Source organism: Gekko japonicus, unplaced genomic scaffold (genome assembly GCF_001447785.1).
Source record: "Gekko japonicus isolate JY-2015 unplaced genomic scaffold, Gekko_japonicus_V1.1 scaffold59, whole genome shotgun sequence".
Classification (NCBI taxonomy): Eukaryota; Metazoa; Chordata; class Lepidosauria; order Squamata; family Gekkonidae; genus Gekko; species Gekko japonicus.
In genome coordinates, this window is record NW_015169174.1 from 1,615,506 (window position 1) to 1,632,591 (window position 17,086).

The window sequence follows — 17,086 nt, forward strand, 5'->3', positions numbered from 1 at the left end:
GAGTTTATCAGAAAAAAAGACAATTACAAAGAATTAACAGTAAAAACAAGTTGTATAGATAAAGCAGAAGGAACATAGTTATAACTGCTCTTGCCTGTCTCTAGCCAAGAGGTTCAAAACACTGCCTTGGTCTAGGGTCTTAGCTTTTAGCACTTGTTTTGTAAAAGTAAGTTTTAGTTTTCTAACTGTTGGCCATTCCCAGCCAGCCCTGTGCTGCAATAGTCATGGGGTATTCTCTGTTCAATGAGCCTGCCCTTATCCCCCTTCTGCAAGGACTGGCACACGGGCAGTTTTGCACTTCCTGAGTTCCTCGCTGGCAGAGGAGTTTCTCAGAGGGAAGGAATCTGATAAAGAGAAAAACTGGCTTCATTTAACCTGGCAGGGCTGCAAGAGGAATATGTGGGTTATTAATGTGTTTTGGGAAGGAAGGGGTAGCTAGGGGGACCTTGGAAATCCCACAGGATTTTTTTTGCCCCTTTTGGAAAGCAGCAGTATGAAGTGGCTACAAGACTGTTCTCGTGTTCTGTTGCTCTAGAGTGTCCAGGCTCTCTCGTCTTGGCTCTGGTGTGGCTGTGGGTCAGTGGCGCAGTCTCTGCCAAGGAGCGATGACCTACAGATAGTGGAAATTAATGGATTTGTGTTGACAGGGGAGCAGTGGGACAAGGGTCCCTCACCCTCACCCTGCAGGCCACAGTTGGGGGCTCTTGTCTTGAGTTTCCTCTATCTGAGGAACAGGCGCCAGTGCCAAGCTGGCAGCCTCCCCTGGGCTCTGCTTGTCTGAGTGACATGCAGAGCTTGGGCAGTGCCTCCCTCCTCCCCCTCAATGCTGGCACTGAGCCCTGGTATTTTTCTCAGCTGTGGTACAGGAAGGACCAATAGGAATATATACTTGTTCGGGCGCTGGGGATACTGCTGTGGGCTGGGTACTCATGGATACCGCATGAGGCAAGATCTAGGCCATACGAGTGAGTGTGGCTAAGGGGAACAAGAACAGTCCAGCAGGGGCAGTTGGGAGGAGTTCAGAGCATTGAAGGAGGCCAGCGCATCACCTGGGAGACTCCCAAAGGTGGCATAACACTGAACTCCCACAACTCCGCGTTCTTCCCCCTTTACAAGACTGGTTTGTCTTGACCCTGCTAGATCCCTGTTACTGTTTTAAATGCCAGATAGGACAGCAGTTAGAAAACCTTGGAATTGCCTGCAATCACCTGGATGCTGTGCCATGCAATATAAAAGAGAAAAAGAAACAATCGGAAGGTGAACAGATAGGGGCCTGGCTAGGCATTGTGGCAAAGCTGTGGTTTTATTTCCCTTTTCAGTGCTAAACAAACAACAGGTCTCTGAATACAGGCATGTGTTGTTTGTTTCAGATGTTTGGTTTGAGCTCTAAGGATCCATTTAACAGGTGGCAGCTGAAGCAACCTCAGCCAGAGCTCATGCCTGCCTGCTGCCAGTTGCACAGTGGCCTGCTTTCTCCTGTGCTCATAGAATCCCCACAAGTTAGGTCTTCCATTGGTCTTTGCTGTGAGGCAGTCACAGGGAAGGAACCTTGAAGGCTGAATGATGGCCTTCTTCTGAAGTCAGGCAGCTGGGGAGTTCCTTCCGTGCCCAGTGGGTTGACTTATCATTACTTCTCTGGAGTACGAAGTGCCATACAATCTGTAATACTGTGATCCTCTCAGTCCCCCATGCAGCAGTACTACTTTCTTCTCGTCATATGAGACCTTCAAGAGGAAGGAAGAATGCTTCTGGTGATGGGAAAGTTGTCAAGGAGAATTGTGAGGGGTGGTGGGTGGAATTGTGGGGACCACAGACAAGAAATTGGAGTTACAGCTGGGTTGTATACTGTTGATAGACAGATGAATTCCATGACTAGGTTAAAAGTTGCCAGAGTCCTTGGCTGTTGATTATCTTTAAATATATGTGTTTTATTTTTAAAAATCATATTCCACCTTTCCTTTTAAGCCTCCAAGGTGGCTTAGATCCATGAATCAGAAGACACAATTTTTAAAAATAAACCTGAATAATCACTTGTAAACAACAACCATGTTAAAGGCAACAGTGCAAATTACATATATCTGTTTAAAACCCTGCCCTTCCTCTACAGAGCTCTGCCAGGCATGCATGTTTCCCCACCATTCCCCCTGTATCTACACAGCGGCTGTGTGGTTAGGCTGGGGGTGGGGGCAGGGGAGTCATCCAGCCCTATAGCTGGGTGAGGATTTGAATGTGGGTCTCCTCAATGTCTACTCTGACATTTTATCCACTACTAGGGATGGGCATGAACCTAAAACATGTGGTTCAGTTTGGTTTGGGGTCTGGGGCGGCCCATGGAACAAACCCTGAACCGGCCCCACACAAACCAAACCAGTCCAGCAAGTTCCCCCTTTCTCCTGACCACAGTTTTGTACTTGCCATCTTTGGTTTTGCTCCCCACCACTTCGGGGGCGGGGCGGGGAAAACCAAAAGGTTAAATATGGGTGTGAAGTGCCTCCCAGGGGGCATTTCACCTCCTCCTTTCTGCTGGCCCAGCTGTCTCAGGCTCCCTTGCGCAGCCTCTTTAAAAGGGGCTGCATGAGGGAGCCCAAGACAGCTGAGCCAGCAGAGAGAGACCCAAGCCCCAAACAGCTGAACTGAGCTGGCCAAAACTCCAGTAAATGTTTGGGGAATGCACCTTCCCTAAACATCAGTTCCCGAGCTCCGAACCAGCCCAAGTTTGGCCCGAATTTTAGCTCATGAGCCAGTTTGTGCCCATCCCTATCCCCTACACCATTCAGGCTGTGTGCCTATCCCCCCACTCCCCACAAGCATTTACATTCAAGTGTTTCTCTGCCCTGATTAATGTGAATGGGCAGTGCTTAGAGGTACAGGTGTATGCTGTGTCCTTTCCGCTCAGTAACACACTGGGACATTACACTCTTATGAGTTCACGTAAGAGTCTCTCCATGTTGCCCCCCTCCCGTCTGCAGTGAACCTCTCTGAACATGAGCCAAGATCCTCTTAACTCTCTGTCTCCCATCTCCTTAGCAACTGCATTAAGCAGATCAATTGAGTTGGTGTCATTGGGATGGGATGGGAGGGCAGGGCTTTTTCTGCACACATCTCCCCCCCCCCCCGCCACGTTCCTCCCTTGGCGCTGCCACTCTCCTTCCCTCACTCTCACTTTCATCGCTGCAAGCCAGGAAAACACAGCTTGGACTCTGCTGTCAACAAACTCCCTGTCCTGCTCTGTGACCCTGCTCTCTCCCCTCCACAGGCACCATCACCGTGCCTCTTTGCTACTCTGTGGAGGGCCAAGGGTACCCCAGTGCTGATGGAGGGCGATCTTCAACAGCAGGGCTGAAGGCAGCAGCACAGTTTCAAGTGGCACAGGCACCCACTGGCATGTGGGAGACTCTGGCTGGGGAACTGGGGTGAGTTAGGAGCTGGCGTGGAGGGGCCTCGGTGCCATGAGTCCCACTCATCATGAACCTGGAAGGCCTGGAGATGATCGCCGTGTTGGTGGTTTTGGTCCTGTTCGTCAAAGTGCTGGAGCAGTTTGGGCTTTTTGAACCTGTCTCCTTGGAAGGTAATGCACAAAGACAGCATGGGAAGGGGTGTGGCTCTGATTTAAATCTGTACCTCCACGGCTGGTTCCAGGACTAGTCTCGGTTAGCTGGATCTAATCTAGGCAGGACACTGGCTAGTTAAGTCATGGAAATACTTGCCGAGCCTCTGCTGCGGTCGAGATGGCTTAATGTTTCCTTCTAAGATAGTAGCACTAAAACTGCAAGGCAAGGATATTTGTGTGTCTGTGAGTGTAGGGAGAACATCTGAGGTGGATGCAGTCAAAGAGATCTGCTGTCCTACCAGCAAAGCCTCTCTTGAAAAAGAAGTAGAAACTCAAACTGTTTTCACTCTTGGGACAAAACAAAAGCATAGAGCTCCACACCGCAGAGATGAATCTCGGGAGAGCAGGACTTCCAAGCAGACAAGCTGTTTGGGCCACAAACAAAGCAATGGGCAGCATGGCACCTGCCAGGGCAATGACTTCTTAAAGAGGCAGCACGCCAAGGGGCTTTGACTCTCATCTAGAGCTGTAGTTGTGTTAACACCTGTCCAAGTGTGTGTGGATGTGATGCCAAGCTGGTAACATTAATGGAACACCTTGTATGTGCAAATGTTTCTGTAGTGTATGAGGGAGGAGAGGGGTATATGTGTGTATGAATGAGAGTCGCTGTGTGCATTTAGTGTACCCCTGCTGTAGAGGCAGCATTTAGTATACTATTGACAACAAACAAAATTGTAAGGAGTATTGAATGACTGCTGAGCATGCCCTGTCTGTTTACCTTACTGTCAAGAGTGCATGCATTGATGAGCTCTGGGGTTTTTTTTGCCATTGCTGGGTGTGCTCAACTCAGTAAAAGCCAAACACCTTCCTGGTGTCTGAGTTCTTTCCCCTGCTTCCTTTACCAAAGTAGGCATGTGACAGACCGATCTGTCCAGACCTTATGGGTTGCTGGCTGGGGTGTTGAATTGATCTGCATCTTAGTTGCAGGACTTCTAAGAAATTCTGACACTAATAAGAGATGGAATCATTTCAGTCGTGTCCTGCAGAGTGAGGTGAGAAAAATACTTCGAGTAAAGCCAGTTTCTTGAAATGGCTTTGTCCGTGGGCTCTGACCATTACCTGTTATTCTTAAGATCAGGAAGCAACATGAAACTGATGGTTGAGAAAGTCAGTCCAGCATGGATTCAGTTTGGCCAGAATGCCGTCTAGAGGGTATGGTTTAACCCTGTGTGCTTCTTGCTTACTCCTATCTTGTGTCAAGCTACTTCCAGGAACCAGGTTCTGTATCAGAGGCACTATTTCCTGTCCCTGGGATTTTGTTACAGAGCTGTCTCACACTTCTTCATGGAGGGGACACTGGATTTCTTCTTATACTTGTTCATTTTGGTCCAGCAGCCAGCTTAAACAAGGCCTTTTCTTCACAGTCCCTCATTTTAATTTGGAACAACACTGTTCCTTTTGGGCAAGTAAGTTTTGATTAAAATAGACTTTACTGAAATTATGATGCCTTCCTTGTGTTTCTGTTCCTGCTGTGTTATCTCCTTGTGCAGGCATTCTGTCCATAGATCTATAACAGTTCTTCTTGTTGCTGCTTTAGATTGGGTCTTTCCAGGGAGTAGGATGTTGAAGGAAGGGATTCAATTAGTTTGCAGATTATTTAGCTGGCAAAATGCTGTTCTTGTGGAGTAGACGATGCCAGTGCTTGGCTTTGGACTTCTTGTATGTAGAGGCTGGGCTTTCTGCTCATTTCCTGCCACTTGAGTGGTGCAGACCTTGGATGTGCACATGTGCATCTACAGACTGGAGCCTGTCATTTGCAAAAGTGGCATGTTCAGGGGTAACAAGACTTCCACTTTTCTTACTGACACACATTCTCCCACCGTATAGCAGGAGATGTAGGTAACCTCATTAGGTGGGAACACAACAGGCCCTGCAGAGTTCTCCACCCCTTCAGCTGCGGATCTGTGCCCCAACACTGGTGCTGTTCGCATGTTGCAGTGAACACTCATACATCCATTTGTAAGAAAGAACCAATGTGTGATTGCTTTACAAATGAAATTGGGACCAGTGCCTGGATAAACGTGGGGTTTAAATCACTCATTCAGTGTACATGTGTTGAATGTAACATGAGAGTTACTCAACACACATATAAAGAAGAATAAAGTGTAAATGGATTTTATGTGTGTTCACTCTAACTAGTTCACTTAGCCTGTTTCATGGGCAGCTGTGGCTGTAGCTAATTTGTCCGCAGAGCAAGGAAGGCAGTGCGCTTTACCACTAATGTAACCAATAGCTCATTAATGATATCTCCATAATGCTAATACATTGCAGACTGATTACATTAGAAGAAACAGGTTACATCGAAAAAGAAATTCAAGATCATAGAGTTGTTTAGGAATAAGATTATTCTAAACCTGGGAGATCCTATGATTCCCTAGGTGCTGACAATGAGTAATATGATAATATCTTTCCATACAGTGGATTTAATCACATGGTAAGATGCTTATCTGGCCATATAGTCGTCTGTCTCTTAATTTATTATATTTTTACCCCACCTTCCTTTCAAAGAGAGCAGGGTGGTGACCGTCATTCTTCCCTCCTCCTTTTTATCCTTGGAACAACAATCCAGTTCGGTAGGTTAGGCTGACAGAGTGTGACTGGCCCAAAGTCACCCAGCGAGCTTTCTGGCAGAACAGGGATCTGAACCTGGCTCTCCCAGACCAAAAAAATGACCCTTATAGATCACCCACCATTTCCCTGAATTCCCAAGTTGTTGGAAGGAGCATGATAACAATAATCTTACCATATTGAAATTTCTTAAATGGCCATCACATGATGTATCACGTGGTGAACCCGTACATGCCTACTCGTATATCTGCCATATATATTTCTGAGGATTCTTGCCTCTTTTTCTCGTTTGTGAAGCCATGCACAAATCTTTTCCATGTCATTATTCCTATTTGGAGAATAGCTTCTGAGAGCAGTCCTGGAGGATTAAATCCCATACACAGAAAGAAGAAGAGTCTTGTGGCACCTTAAAGAATTTTTTTAAAACCCCACATAGCATAAGTTTTCATGGGCTACACCCTACTGTAATCTCTGTATAGAGAACAACTTTTGGCTGTCAGTTTTCTGTTCCTTCCTCACATCTCCCTCTCCTTTGAAGGACAGGCTCTGTCCTGTCAATTAATTGACAAGCATGGGGAAATTAATTTGCCTGTAGCATAAGATGATCCAGGGATGGAAGAGGGAGAAATCTTTTGCATCCTGTGCTTTTAAGACATGGTACTTGCTTGGGGATCCTTGGTTAATTCTCCGTGTTAAAGCTGTGTTTGCTAAAAGGGAGAACATGCAACACTTCCTTTAGTGAACCATAGTCAAATATTATGAATTTGCACCATAAGAGAAATGGCTTGGGACCAGTGTGGGGTAGTGTTTATAATGCTAGACTAGGACTAGGGAAATATGGGTTCAATTCCCATTCCTCTGTGAAGCTCACTGGGTGACCTGCGGTCAGTCACTCTTTCAGCCGTAGCCTAGAAAGGTAGGGAGAGAGCAGCAATCCACCCCAAGCTCCTTGGATCCTGGCTGTGGTTGGAGGCGCCTTCATGTGGAATCTGAAGACCCCGTGGCATAAGAATTGCCATGATCCATCAAGTCCTCTATTTTGCTTCCAGTGGGAACATGCCCAGTACCCTGGAAGCTCACAAGCAGGGCTCAAAATTAAGATGCATCTCCTCTTCCTTATCCTTTGCATGAGGTCATCAGAGGGCTACGGCTTCTTAACCTGAAGATTCCATTTAGGTATCATGTTTTTAATATCTGCTAGCCTTCCTACCTTTGTCTAGTGGCAGTCAGCAGGGACAATATTATACATGATGGTAGGAACATATTGCATAGTACTAGGGTAAACTTATCTGGCAAAATTTCTGTCCCTCCTACAGTTAAAACCTTGCTATTCTCCGAGGACTGCATAGCCACCCACTCTTCTCCTCACCCTCATTGACACAGTCTGCTTGGAGAACATGACAGGATCATTTCTCTCACCCCCATTCCCATGTCCAAGCAGATCCTCCGCCCCCCATGACACTGAGAACTGCCTCCTCCACCCTGCTCCCTGTGTTATTTCTGACCACAAGAGTGCTCCCAGGCAGTACTGCATCATGCCAGCTGGTGAAATAAAATCCCCTAATGGCCTGGGGATGTTAATGGATGTGGCTGAGCCACCAGCCCCACCGCAATCAATCCTGTTCGTTGCTCTGTCCATGCCAAGCTCTAGGTTGGCTTTGCTGGCTCCTGCCCAGAACAAGAAAAGGGCAACACAAGGTAGGGTGAGAGATGCTGAATCATGAGAAAGCACCAGTAATGGACTTGGTCTGAGGTCTGGGAAGCTTCCTTTTAGCTTGCTGAACCACCTCAAAATTAAGGTCGCTATCTGGCCAAGAAAAATAGTCCTGTCCCTTTAACAGAGATTTAATATGCAGAAATCTGCAAGTGTTTCCCCACCAAAACCTTGTGAATAGGTCAACATCACTAATAACTGCTGCAGATCAAAAGGGGCCAGTTTAAAAAATTGGCAACCCTATTTGGACTCCCTGGGGAAAATCAGGAATTTCTGAGGCACCTGATCCCACCTGGTTGTGCACATATCACAGGCATCTTGTGGCTGTGTCAAAACATTGTTCATGATGAGCAACAGGACTTCATTTCTTTGCCATATTGTAAACATGCTTTATTTTAGTTAATGAAAAATATCTTCACTGCACATGTCCAATTTGGAAACTGTAATCTCGTCCTATAAAACGACAGACTTTGCTTCCCCATTTTATGAATCTTTTTGGTGAATGCTTTAGAAATTGTGAGCTGTTCTATCTCTTGCACAGGTGTAGCTTTTCCTTCCATCACAAATGGAGATGCCCATAGTGTGTCAGCTAGGGCAATGTCTTCATATTCCAGAAATCAAGGTTAGGCTCACCAGTTGTTACACTGATATTAAGTCAGCGTTTATTTATTTATTATTTGATGTATTTTTATGTTGTTTTCTGACACAGTTCATGTGCCATGCAATGAAGCATGTTTCAAATTAAAATGAAAAAGTCTTCGAACAATCCTAAAATCCACAGAGGTTGTTGTTAGGCTGTTATAACAATAATCAAAAGGAGACTTCTTGCACCTTTTAGATTGATTTATTGTGGCAGAAGCTTTGGTGAACCAGAGCCCTCTTCATCATCGATGAATTATGTCCTCAGTTGGCATGCGCACGCATACACATGCAATCAGTATGGAGAATTTCTTTTTTGCCAGCCCGGGGGTGAAAATGCAATGAAATGCAAGAGGTACAGGCTGACATAAAAATAATAAGCTCTAAAATCAGAAAGAAAAAAAGCTTCCCAAGGGAGGATCAGCAGCACCGCAACGTGTATCATGCTTGTTCACAGAAGGGGTTGGGAAGTGAGAAATCTGCCTACCAGAACTGGCGGCAGAGCCTGACATGGAATAGTCAGGTCAGTGTTTTTGGTGCCAGGACCATGGCTCCACTCTGGCTAAGAATTTATTTCCTGAAAATGCAAAAGAAGATTTAAGTTTTCATTTATTAATACTTAGCATTTGCAGAGCACTTTTTTTTTTCAGAGCACTTCACATGTATAATCACCGTAATCTTTGCAGCAGCCCTGCAAGGTAGGCCAGTAGACTCCCATTTTGCAGATGGGGGCTAGCTAAGGACCTAAGGCCACCTGGTGAGTTCATGCCTGAGATGAAATTTGAACAGGTAATCTCCCAACTCACAGCTCATTCTCTTGGTGACAGCAGTGACACAATGTTAGTACAATACAAAACTTTCACTTAATAGTAGTCCATTCAAGCAGAAGACGTATCTGTTGAAACTGCAAGAATGCTATCTTCCTGGCAGCAGGACTATCCTTTCTTGCTGGCCCTAATCCATTACACAGAAAACAGAAAACAGCACTATTGACATTGTAATGCAAAGGCTAAAATACAGTTGGGGGCACACGTGGACTTATTGTCTGAGGATAAAGAAGGGAGAGGATGAGTTCCGTGTTTGGGGAAATCTTGGCTTGTGAGTGCTGCTTAGCAGACACACAAGCTCTCAGCAGGGCGGCTGTGAAAGGAAGCTAAGCGCACAGAAACGTTGACTTTTGTTCAAATCCCAGTAAAAGCTTTGCTAATGGACAGAAGTCTTGGTGTTTCACAGATTGAAACATACAGGATCTCTTTCATTGTCGGTTTTGGATGAGTTCAAATAAAAGATTTTGTGATAATTAGCCCCTGCCCATCCCACCCCTTGATTGTTGCCCACAAGACAGGTGCCCCTTGTTTGGGCTCTAGTGTTCTAGTTTCTCCTAGTGATATCCAATAGTTGGGGTATATACACCGCAGGGGTAGATTGATGATGCAGTTTACCAGGAAGCTTCCTGGTAGATGCTGCTCTTCAGGCCAGACCGTGGCCACTGGGGCCAGTCTGTGTTTGCTAGGACCACTGGAGCTCTGTTTGCTCCTGACTGGCTGCTGAGCAAGAGGAGGAAACAGGTATGTCTCCATCCACTGGCATCAGGCCCCAGCTAGGTCAAAGAAGGAGGGAAGAGGCAGCTGCTGCACTTGCACCTGGACCATCCCCCCCCCCCCCCGTGAGGAAAAGGAAGGTGAAGGGGCTGCCACCTTGTTGCCTCCTTTACTCAGCTGTGATGGCCTAAGCAGGATTACAAAACTGGGTCAAATGTGATGCATCACATGATGGAGGATGGTCACATGAAATGGGCCAAGGAAGTGAGGCCATATTTCTTACACTTCTTCTATGCCTGAAAGTCAGGTGGTTAAGTTGTCACTGGAGCAAATTAACGGAGAGCTCTGTTGCCCGTTTCCAGGCCCGTAGGCAGGATTTTTTGTTCAAGGAGCTTTTACATTTTTAAGGGGGCAGTTAAATTATAGTTAAATAAATTATTCTGAATGCCTGTCTTTAAAGGGGGAGGCTCCAAGCCTGTTTCTAGCCCTTCCTTTCCAGGGACAAGGCAGCAAACACGTCAGTTCTTAGGGGGGGAAACAGCTCAGAGGACATTTAAATGCCTTCAGAAGGCATCGGCCGGCCAGCCACCTCCGTCCACTATTGCCCGTCACTTGATTGCAACTTGAAGGGGATCCTGACAAGCCACCAAAGCTCATATTTTATGTCCAGAGTGCATGGCATCTCTGCCTGGTATACACTAAGTGACACATGTCTAAAAAGTCTACACACAGTAATACTTAAGTGCCCTCTCATTAATGATAATGCAAGTGTATGGTGGCTAAGATAATATTTGCTTGAATCTCACCTGTGCCATAAATTCAATATCTGCAGTGTGAGATAATAAATTTGACCTGTGTTACATGGGTTCTTTAAGGATTACAAGAAGAAAAGTGTACACAAAGTGCTTTTAACACTCTACTGTGCTATATAAATGTCCAGTATTAATATTACAGAAGAATTTTCTAAGGAGCTGGCCTCTCCCATTTTCTTTCCTTGTTTTTCTGGAATGGTCTTGTTGCTCTGACCGATAACGGATTAACTTAACATTTTCACTCAGCTGCTAACAATTAAGGATGGATAGATTTGTAGGCAAGCTACTGGAAAGGCATCCTTTCTAGCCTTGACCTTTTCTTATCATTTTTTGGTAGCACTAACACAAATAACTGATATTTCGCACTCTAGATGAATGGCCATCAAACTGTGTTCTGAGAAGGTTTCTCATTAATTACTATTAATAGTGGATAAGCCCCACCCAGAAATACAGTTTCTTCTCCATTACTGATCCCATGCAATATGTGGGGTGGTTCTCACTGTCGATTCATGCTAGGTAAGAATAGGCCCAGCAGTGGCCCACATGGCACTGTGTATGCACCCTAGAAATTGTTTAGAACCATTTGCAATATTCTGTGGAAAGAGTTTTGTCCAAAACAGAAAATAAAAATTTTTTGTGAAGGAACTTCACAAAATCAGCCTCCATTCCTGAGGACGAAGGTAGCAAATGTCACTCCCATCTTTAAAAAGGGTTCCAGAGGAGATCCGGGAAATTACAGGCCAGTCAGTCTGACGTCGATACCGGGTAAATTGGTGGAAACCATTATTAAGGAAAGAATTAGTAGGCACATAGATGAACAAAACCTATTGAGGCAGACTCAGCACGGTTTCTGTAAGGGAAGATCTTGTCTCACTAACCTATTAGTGTTCTTTGAGGGGGTGAACAAACATGTGGACAAGGGGGATCCAATAGATATTATTTACCTTGACTTCCAGAAAGCTTTTGATAAAGTTCCTCATCAAAGGCTCCTAAGCAAGCTCAAAAATCATGGGATAAAAGGACAAGTCCTTTTATGGATCAAAAACTGGCTAATTAATAGAAAACAGAGAGTGAGTATAAATGGGCAGTTCTCCCAGTGGAGGGGGGTAAGCAGTGGGGTACCACAGGGATCAGTACTTGGTCCACTGCTTTTTAACTTGTTCATTAATGATTTGGAGTTGGGAGTAAGCAGTGAAGTGGCTAAATTTGCGGATGATACAAAGTTGTTCAAGGTGGTGAAAACCAGTGAGGATTGTGAGGCACTCCAAAGGGATCTGTCAAAGATGGGCAAGTGGGCGTCAACATGGCAAATGGGGTTCAATGTGGCCAAGTGCAAGGTGATGCACATTGGAGCCAAAAATCCTAAATATAAATACACATTGATGGGGTCTGAACTGGCAGAGACTGAGCAAGAGAGAGATCTTGGAGTTGTAGTGGATAACTCACTGAAAATGTCGAGACAGTGTGTGACTGCAATAAAGAAGGCCAATGCTATGCTGGGGATTATTAGGAAGGGTATTGAAAACAGATCAGCCAATATAATAATGCCCCTATATAAATCAATGGTGAGACCTCATTTGGAATACTGTGTGCAGTTCTGGGCACCACACCTTAAAAAGGATATTATAGCTTTGGAAAAAGTGCAGAAAAGGGCAACTCGAATGATAAAAGGGTTGGAACACTTTCCCTATGAGGAAAGGTTAAAGCGCTTAGGGCTCTTTAGCTTGGAGAAAAGACGACTGAGGGGTGACATGATCGAGGTTTATAAGATTATGCATGGGAAAGAGCAGGTAGAGAAAGAGGTACTTTTCTCCCTTTCTCACAATACAAGAACCCGTGGGCACTCCATGAAATTGCTGAGCGGTCGGGTTAGAACGGATAAAAGGAAGTACTTCTTCACCCAAAGAGTGATTAACACATGGAATTCACTGCCACAGGAAGTGGTGGGTGCTACAAGCATGGACGGCTTCAAAAGGGAATTAGATAAGCATATGGAGCAGAGGTCCATCAGTGGCTATTAGCCACAAGGTATAGCTTCTCTTATGTTCTTATGTTCTTAACTTAAAACAGCAAGATATCCTAGGAAAAGATGTTGGGCCAACTTTTGAAAATAAATTTATTATTTTAGAGCATCTGTGTTTTTCTGCTTGCTTTCTTTTAAAAAAATAATAAAAGAAGAGCTGTGCTAGATCTGACCAGTGGTCCATCTAGTCCAATATCCTGTTTCACACAGCAACTAACCAGTTGTCCTGGAGAGCCAACAAACAGGGGATAGAGACCAAGGCTTTCCCTGATGTTGCCTCTGAATACCAGTTTACTGCCTCTGAACGGAGGTTGCTTTTAGTCACGGCTAGTAGCCATTGATGGATCTATACTCCATGAATCTGTCTAATCATCTTTTAAAGCCATCTGTACTTGTGGCTATCACTATGTCCACACTGGCAGAGAATTCCACAAATATTTCCTGTTGTCTGTCCTGAATCTATTGCCCATCAACTTCACCGAGTGCGGCTGAGTTATAGTATGATTGGAGATGGTGAAAAAGTTCTCTCTATTCTCTTTCTTTCCACCCCATACATAATTTTATAAATTTCTATCATATCTACACACAGTCTTATTTTTTCTAAGTTGTAAAGCCCCAAAACTCACAAGAAAGGTACTCCAATCCCTTAATCATCTTGGTTGCCCTCTTCTACATTTTTTCCTGTTCTGCAATATCTTTTTTGAGATACAGCAACCAAAACTGTACACAGTATTCCAAATCAGGCTGTACCATAAATCTATACAGGGGCATTACAATATTGGCCATTTCATTTTCCTTTCCCAGCAATCCCCATTTTGATAATAATTTTAATTGGCTATTTCTCTTTGGTCACGGGTATAAACATGGCATGCCCATGAGTAGGTGGCACATCCTGCATTCTAGAGGAGCTGTGCATGTCTGGAAGTGCTGGTGGATTTCGTCCACATTTCATCCACATCTTTCTGTGTTGTAATACACAGTGGAGGAGTAGCAGCTGGTGACAATGAGATTTGCAGATGTTAACATCTAGCCGTCTAGAAAGTGGGGCTTCCACACAATTTGCTCGATACACTATTGAGCTTGTAGGCAACATGAGCCTGTATCTCACTGCATCTTGGGACTGGAGGTGAGGAGTGACAAAAAGGAATGTTTTATGTAGGTAGATGTGCTGGAGGAATGGCATATCCATAAGTGGAACGTAACAATGGATAAATATGGGAGATGGCAGGCTGCCATTTGAATTTTTATTTTGGTTGTTCCTTTGCTCCTGTTTATATCCCACATTACTCAACCATCTACACATACCTGGAGTTATCCTCTTCTTCTCCTTGCACATTTTCTGTGAGTGCTATTTATACCCCCTATGCTCTCTTTAATAACCTTGGCACATCCCTGTCCCCACAAGGTGGAATGTGGTGTCCCCTTGTAGTTTGAAAAGGTAGTGCCATCTGCTTTTAAGCAGTGCTGCATCACCACAGCATGCCATGCCAGGGACTAATGATGTTGGACAGACATCCCTGGAACCCACATTTTTAAAAAGAGCACCATCATAGCTATGGTGCACAAACCCACAAAGGTGCTGACTCATTGGTGGCCAAAGACAGCTCCTCTTCTGAGCAGCCTTAACTGGGAGGGTATTATGGGGAGGATGAAAAAATGGGCTTTATTGATTATGGCTCCTGAAGTGCCAGCATCAATAATTCAGAGGAACAATTGGCAGGAAATGCAGGCCTCAGAGTGGAGGGGAGGGCTGTGGCAGCTTAAAGAGGGGGAGGAAGGAGATAAAAGCCTGGCCAGGGGATGCTTGAGCATAATCAAGTCTGAGATGGATATTCGGTAGAGATGCAGAGATTGGGACTGACAGGATGATTTCCCTCTGTAGGATGGATGGGCTCAATCACAGCTACACAGTGCTGACAGCAGGATGAAAGTGTGAAGGGGGGGTGAGAGGATAGCCTCTGATCAGAGCCCCCAAGGATAGAAATCCATGAACTTGGTAGAGTGAACAGACAGCAAAGCAATGATGTCTTGGTCTCTCCCTTGGATGCAATGCAGTTGTCATGCTCAGGGTATCCTCCTTCACCCTGTATACAGCCCTGTGCATATCAGAGGCTCCTACATCTGTCGTTCCTCTGGGAATGCTAGACAGAGCTGAATGGCATGTAATGAGCAATGGATGCCTCTCACAGTAGCACTGCTGTGAAATCCTGGACTACGAGTTGAATCCAGTTGTAAGATTGTCAGCAATGAGCCTCCTTCAGTGTATGTGGTATGCCTGCTGTTTTTCCTGCAGGGTGCATGTTCCCGCAAGAATCACATATCTGCTCAGAGATCTCTGCCTTGCTTACTTTAAGGGAAGAAATTTCACCATGATGGTGCCAGGCTCCATCAAAAGAGCTGAGCCCAGTGCTGAAAAGCGACAGCATGGCTCAAATGGGAGAGTGACAGCTCTCTCTCGCTCTCTCTGTGGTGTGTGTGTGAAGTGCAGTTAAGTCACAGCCAACTTATGGTGACCCCAGTAAGGGCCTTTCAAGGCAAGGCAAGTGAGAAGCAGAGGTGGTTTGCCATTGCCTTCCTCTGCAGTCTTCCTTGGAGGTCTCCCATCCACATACTAACCAGGGCTGACTTTGCTTAGCTTCCAAGATCTGACAAGATTGGGCTGTACCATGCTGCCTTCCCTGCAGAGTGACAGCAGCACACCCCAAAGTGGTACTTGTTCCCCGCTGTAAGACTGAAATCTGCTGTGTTCCACAACCTTTTTACAACTTGCCCTCCACATTCACCATAGAAGCAAGACACCTACAGGGCAGGGCTTAATCAGGACCATCGGCTGGGCTGCATTTGATCATTATAGCAACAGCCATTCTCATCATAGCATTTCTGCTATTATCACATGTGCCGTACTCCTTTGGATCATGAACTTATCCCTTTCAGTATCTGTGTTTGGGTTGTATCTGTTAGGGTAGAAGACCAATAGGCCGTTATGCTTTCTTTCCAACCTGGGCCACATGTACCGGGGACAGGAAATGGCACACACAAGTTGCTGGAATGGAAGACCACCTTGCAAGGTCAAGTGCCAGGGCAAGGTGGATGCTTCAGCATAACAAGAAGAGGAAGGAACCCAAATGGTGGAGAGGAGTATATTTGTGCTTAAGACCAAGCGTGTGTATCATTTAGTAACCTGTGTATAAGGGGGGGCGTCAGAGAAATAGGAAGTCCCCACTTCCATTTAATGCTGTGTTCCCAAGGCATAGCTGGATTATTCCAGTTGTCCTACAGCTGCCACCACCATCTGTTAAATGATTTATACTGCTATCCTAAACAGTTATGCTCTTCCAAGCCCACTGACTTCAGTGGACTTAAAAGAGTGCAACTTGGCTTTGAGTGGCACTGTTGCTCACATAAGAGCAACAGGACTCGGGAAATATCAAGTCAGAAGTAATTACTCCTCTTCAAGCACCTGTACTTTACGGTGCAATCTGTAATTCTGTTTAGGATTGCAGTGTTAGTGACTGCTGCCTTTCCAGTCTGCTCTGCTCCTGAAAAACTGCAGCACTTATTCTTCTAGCCAACTGAAGCAGGAGAGGCACAGATATGGCCTCCTTCCAAACAGTCAGTTTTTATTATGGAGAGAGGTTAGTAATAGGATGCCCCAAGGATCAGGCTGTCAATCTGCATTTCTGAACAGATTCATCAATGATTTTCAAAACTGTGTGAACATCAAAAAGCCTGTGAGAATCATTCAGAATCATTCTAAACATTCAGTCAAAAGTAGATTGTGGAATCTTTAAGGAATGTTGCATGATAATGAAGACACACAGCAGTAAAATGGTGGCTGAAATTAATGTAGATACTTGTCAAGGAATGCACATGGGGCAGGTGGGTTGGGGCTCTGATTTCCATGCAGCATTTCATATACAGAGAAACCACGTTCATTTGTAGAATGAACAAGTCCCTGCACACATGGAGCTTTGTATGTTCACTTGAACTTACCAGCATGGTGTCTTAAGTGTGACAACTGTAGATAGTTCTATTCTGGATAGTTCAGCACAGTGCTTTACTCTGTGTCAAAGAGAAAATTAGCAAAAAATGCAAGATTAGATGATTGATTCCATAAAAGGTTCTTTCTTCCCCCTCCCTCTTTTGGGGTTTGAATGTTTATTATAACAATTCCATCTG

At 45.1% G+C, this 17,086-nt stretch overlaps 1 protein-coding gene across 4 annotated transcripts in view; it reads left to right on the forward strand.

Moving 5' to 3' along the window:
* KCNIP2 (Kv channel interacting protein 2) overlaps positions 1-17,086 on the forward strand; it is a 178,876-nt gene that overhangs the window by 131,699 nt on the left and 30,091 nt on the right. The window contains exon 1 of one of the 4 annotated variants that reach the window (XM_015415918.1): positions 3,466-3,568. The exons of the other annotated variants lie outside the window; for them this stretch is intronic. Coding sequence (XP_015271404.1) covers positions 3,466-3,568 — 103 coding nt within the window. Of the gene's footprint in view, positions 1-3,465; positions 3,569-17,086 lie in introns of those variants that run through there. 4 annotated transcript variants of the gene reach the window in all.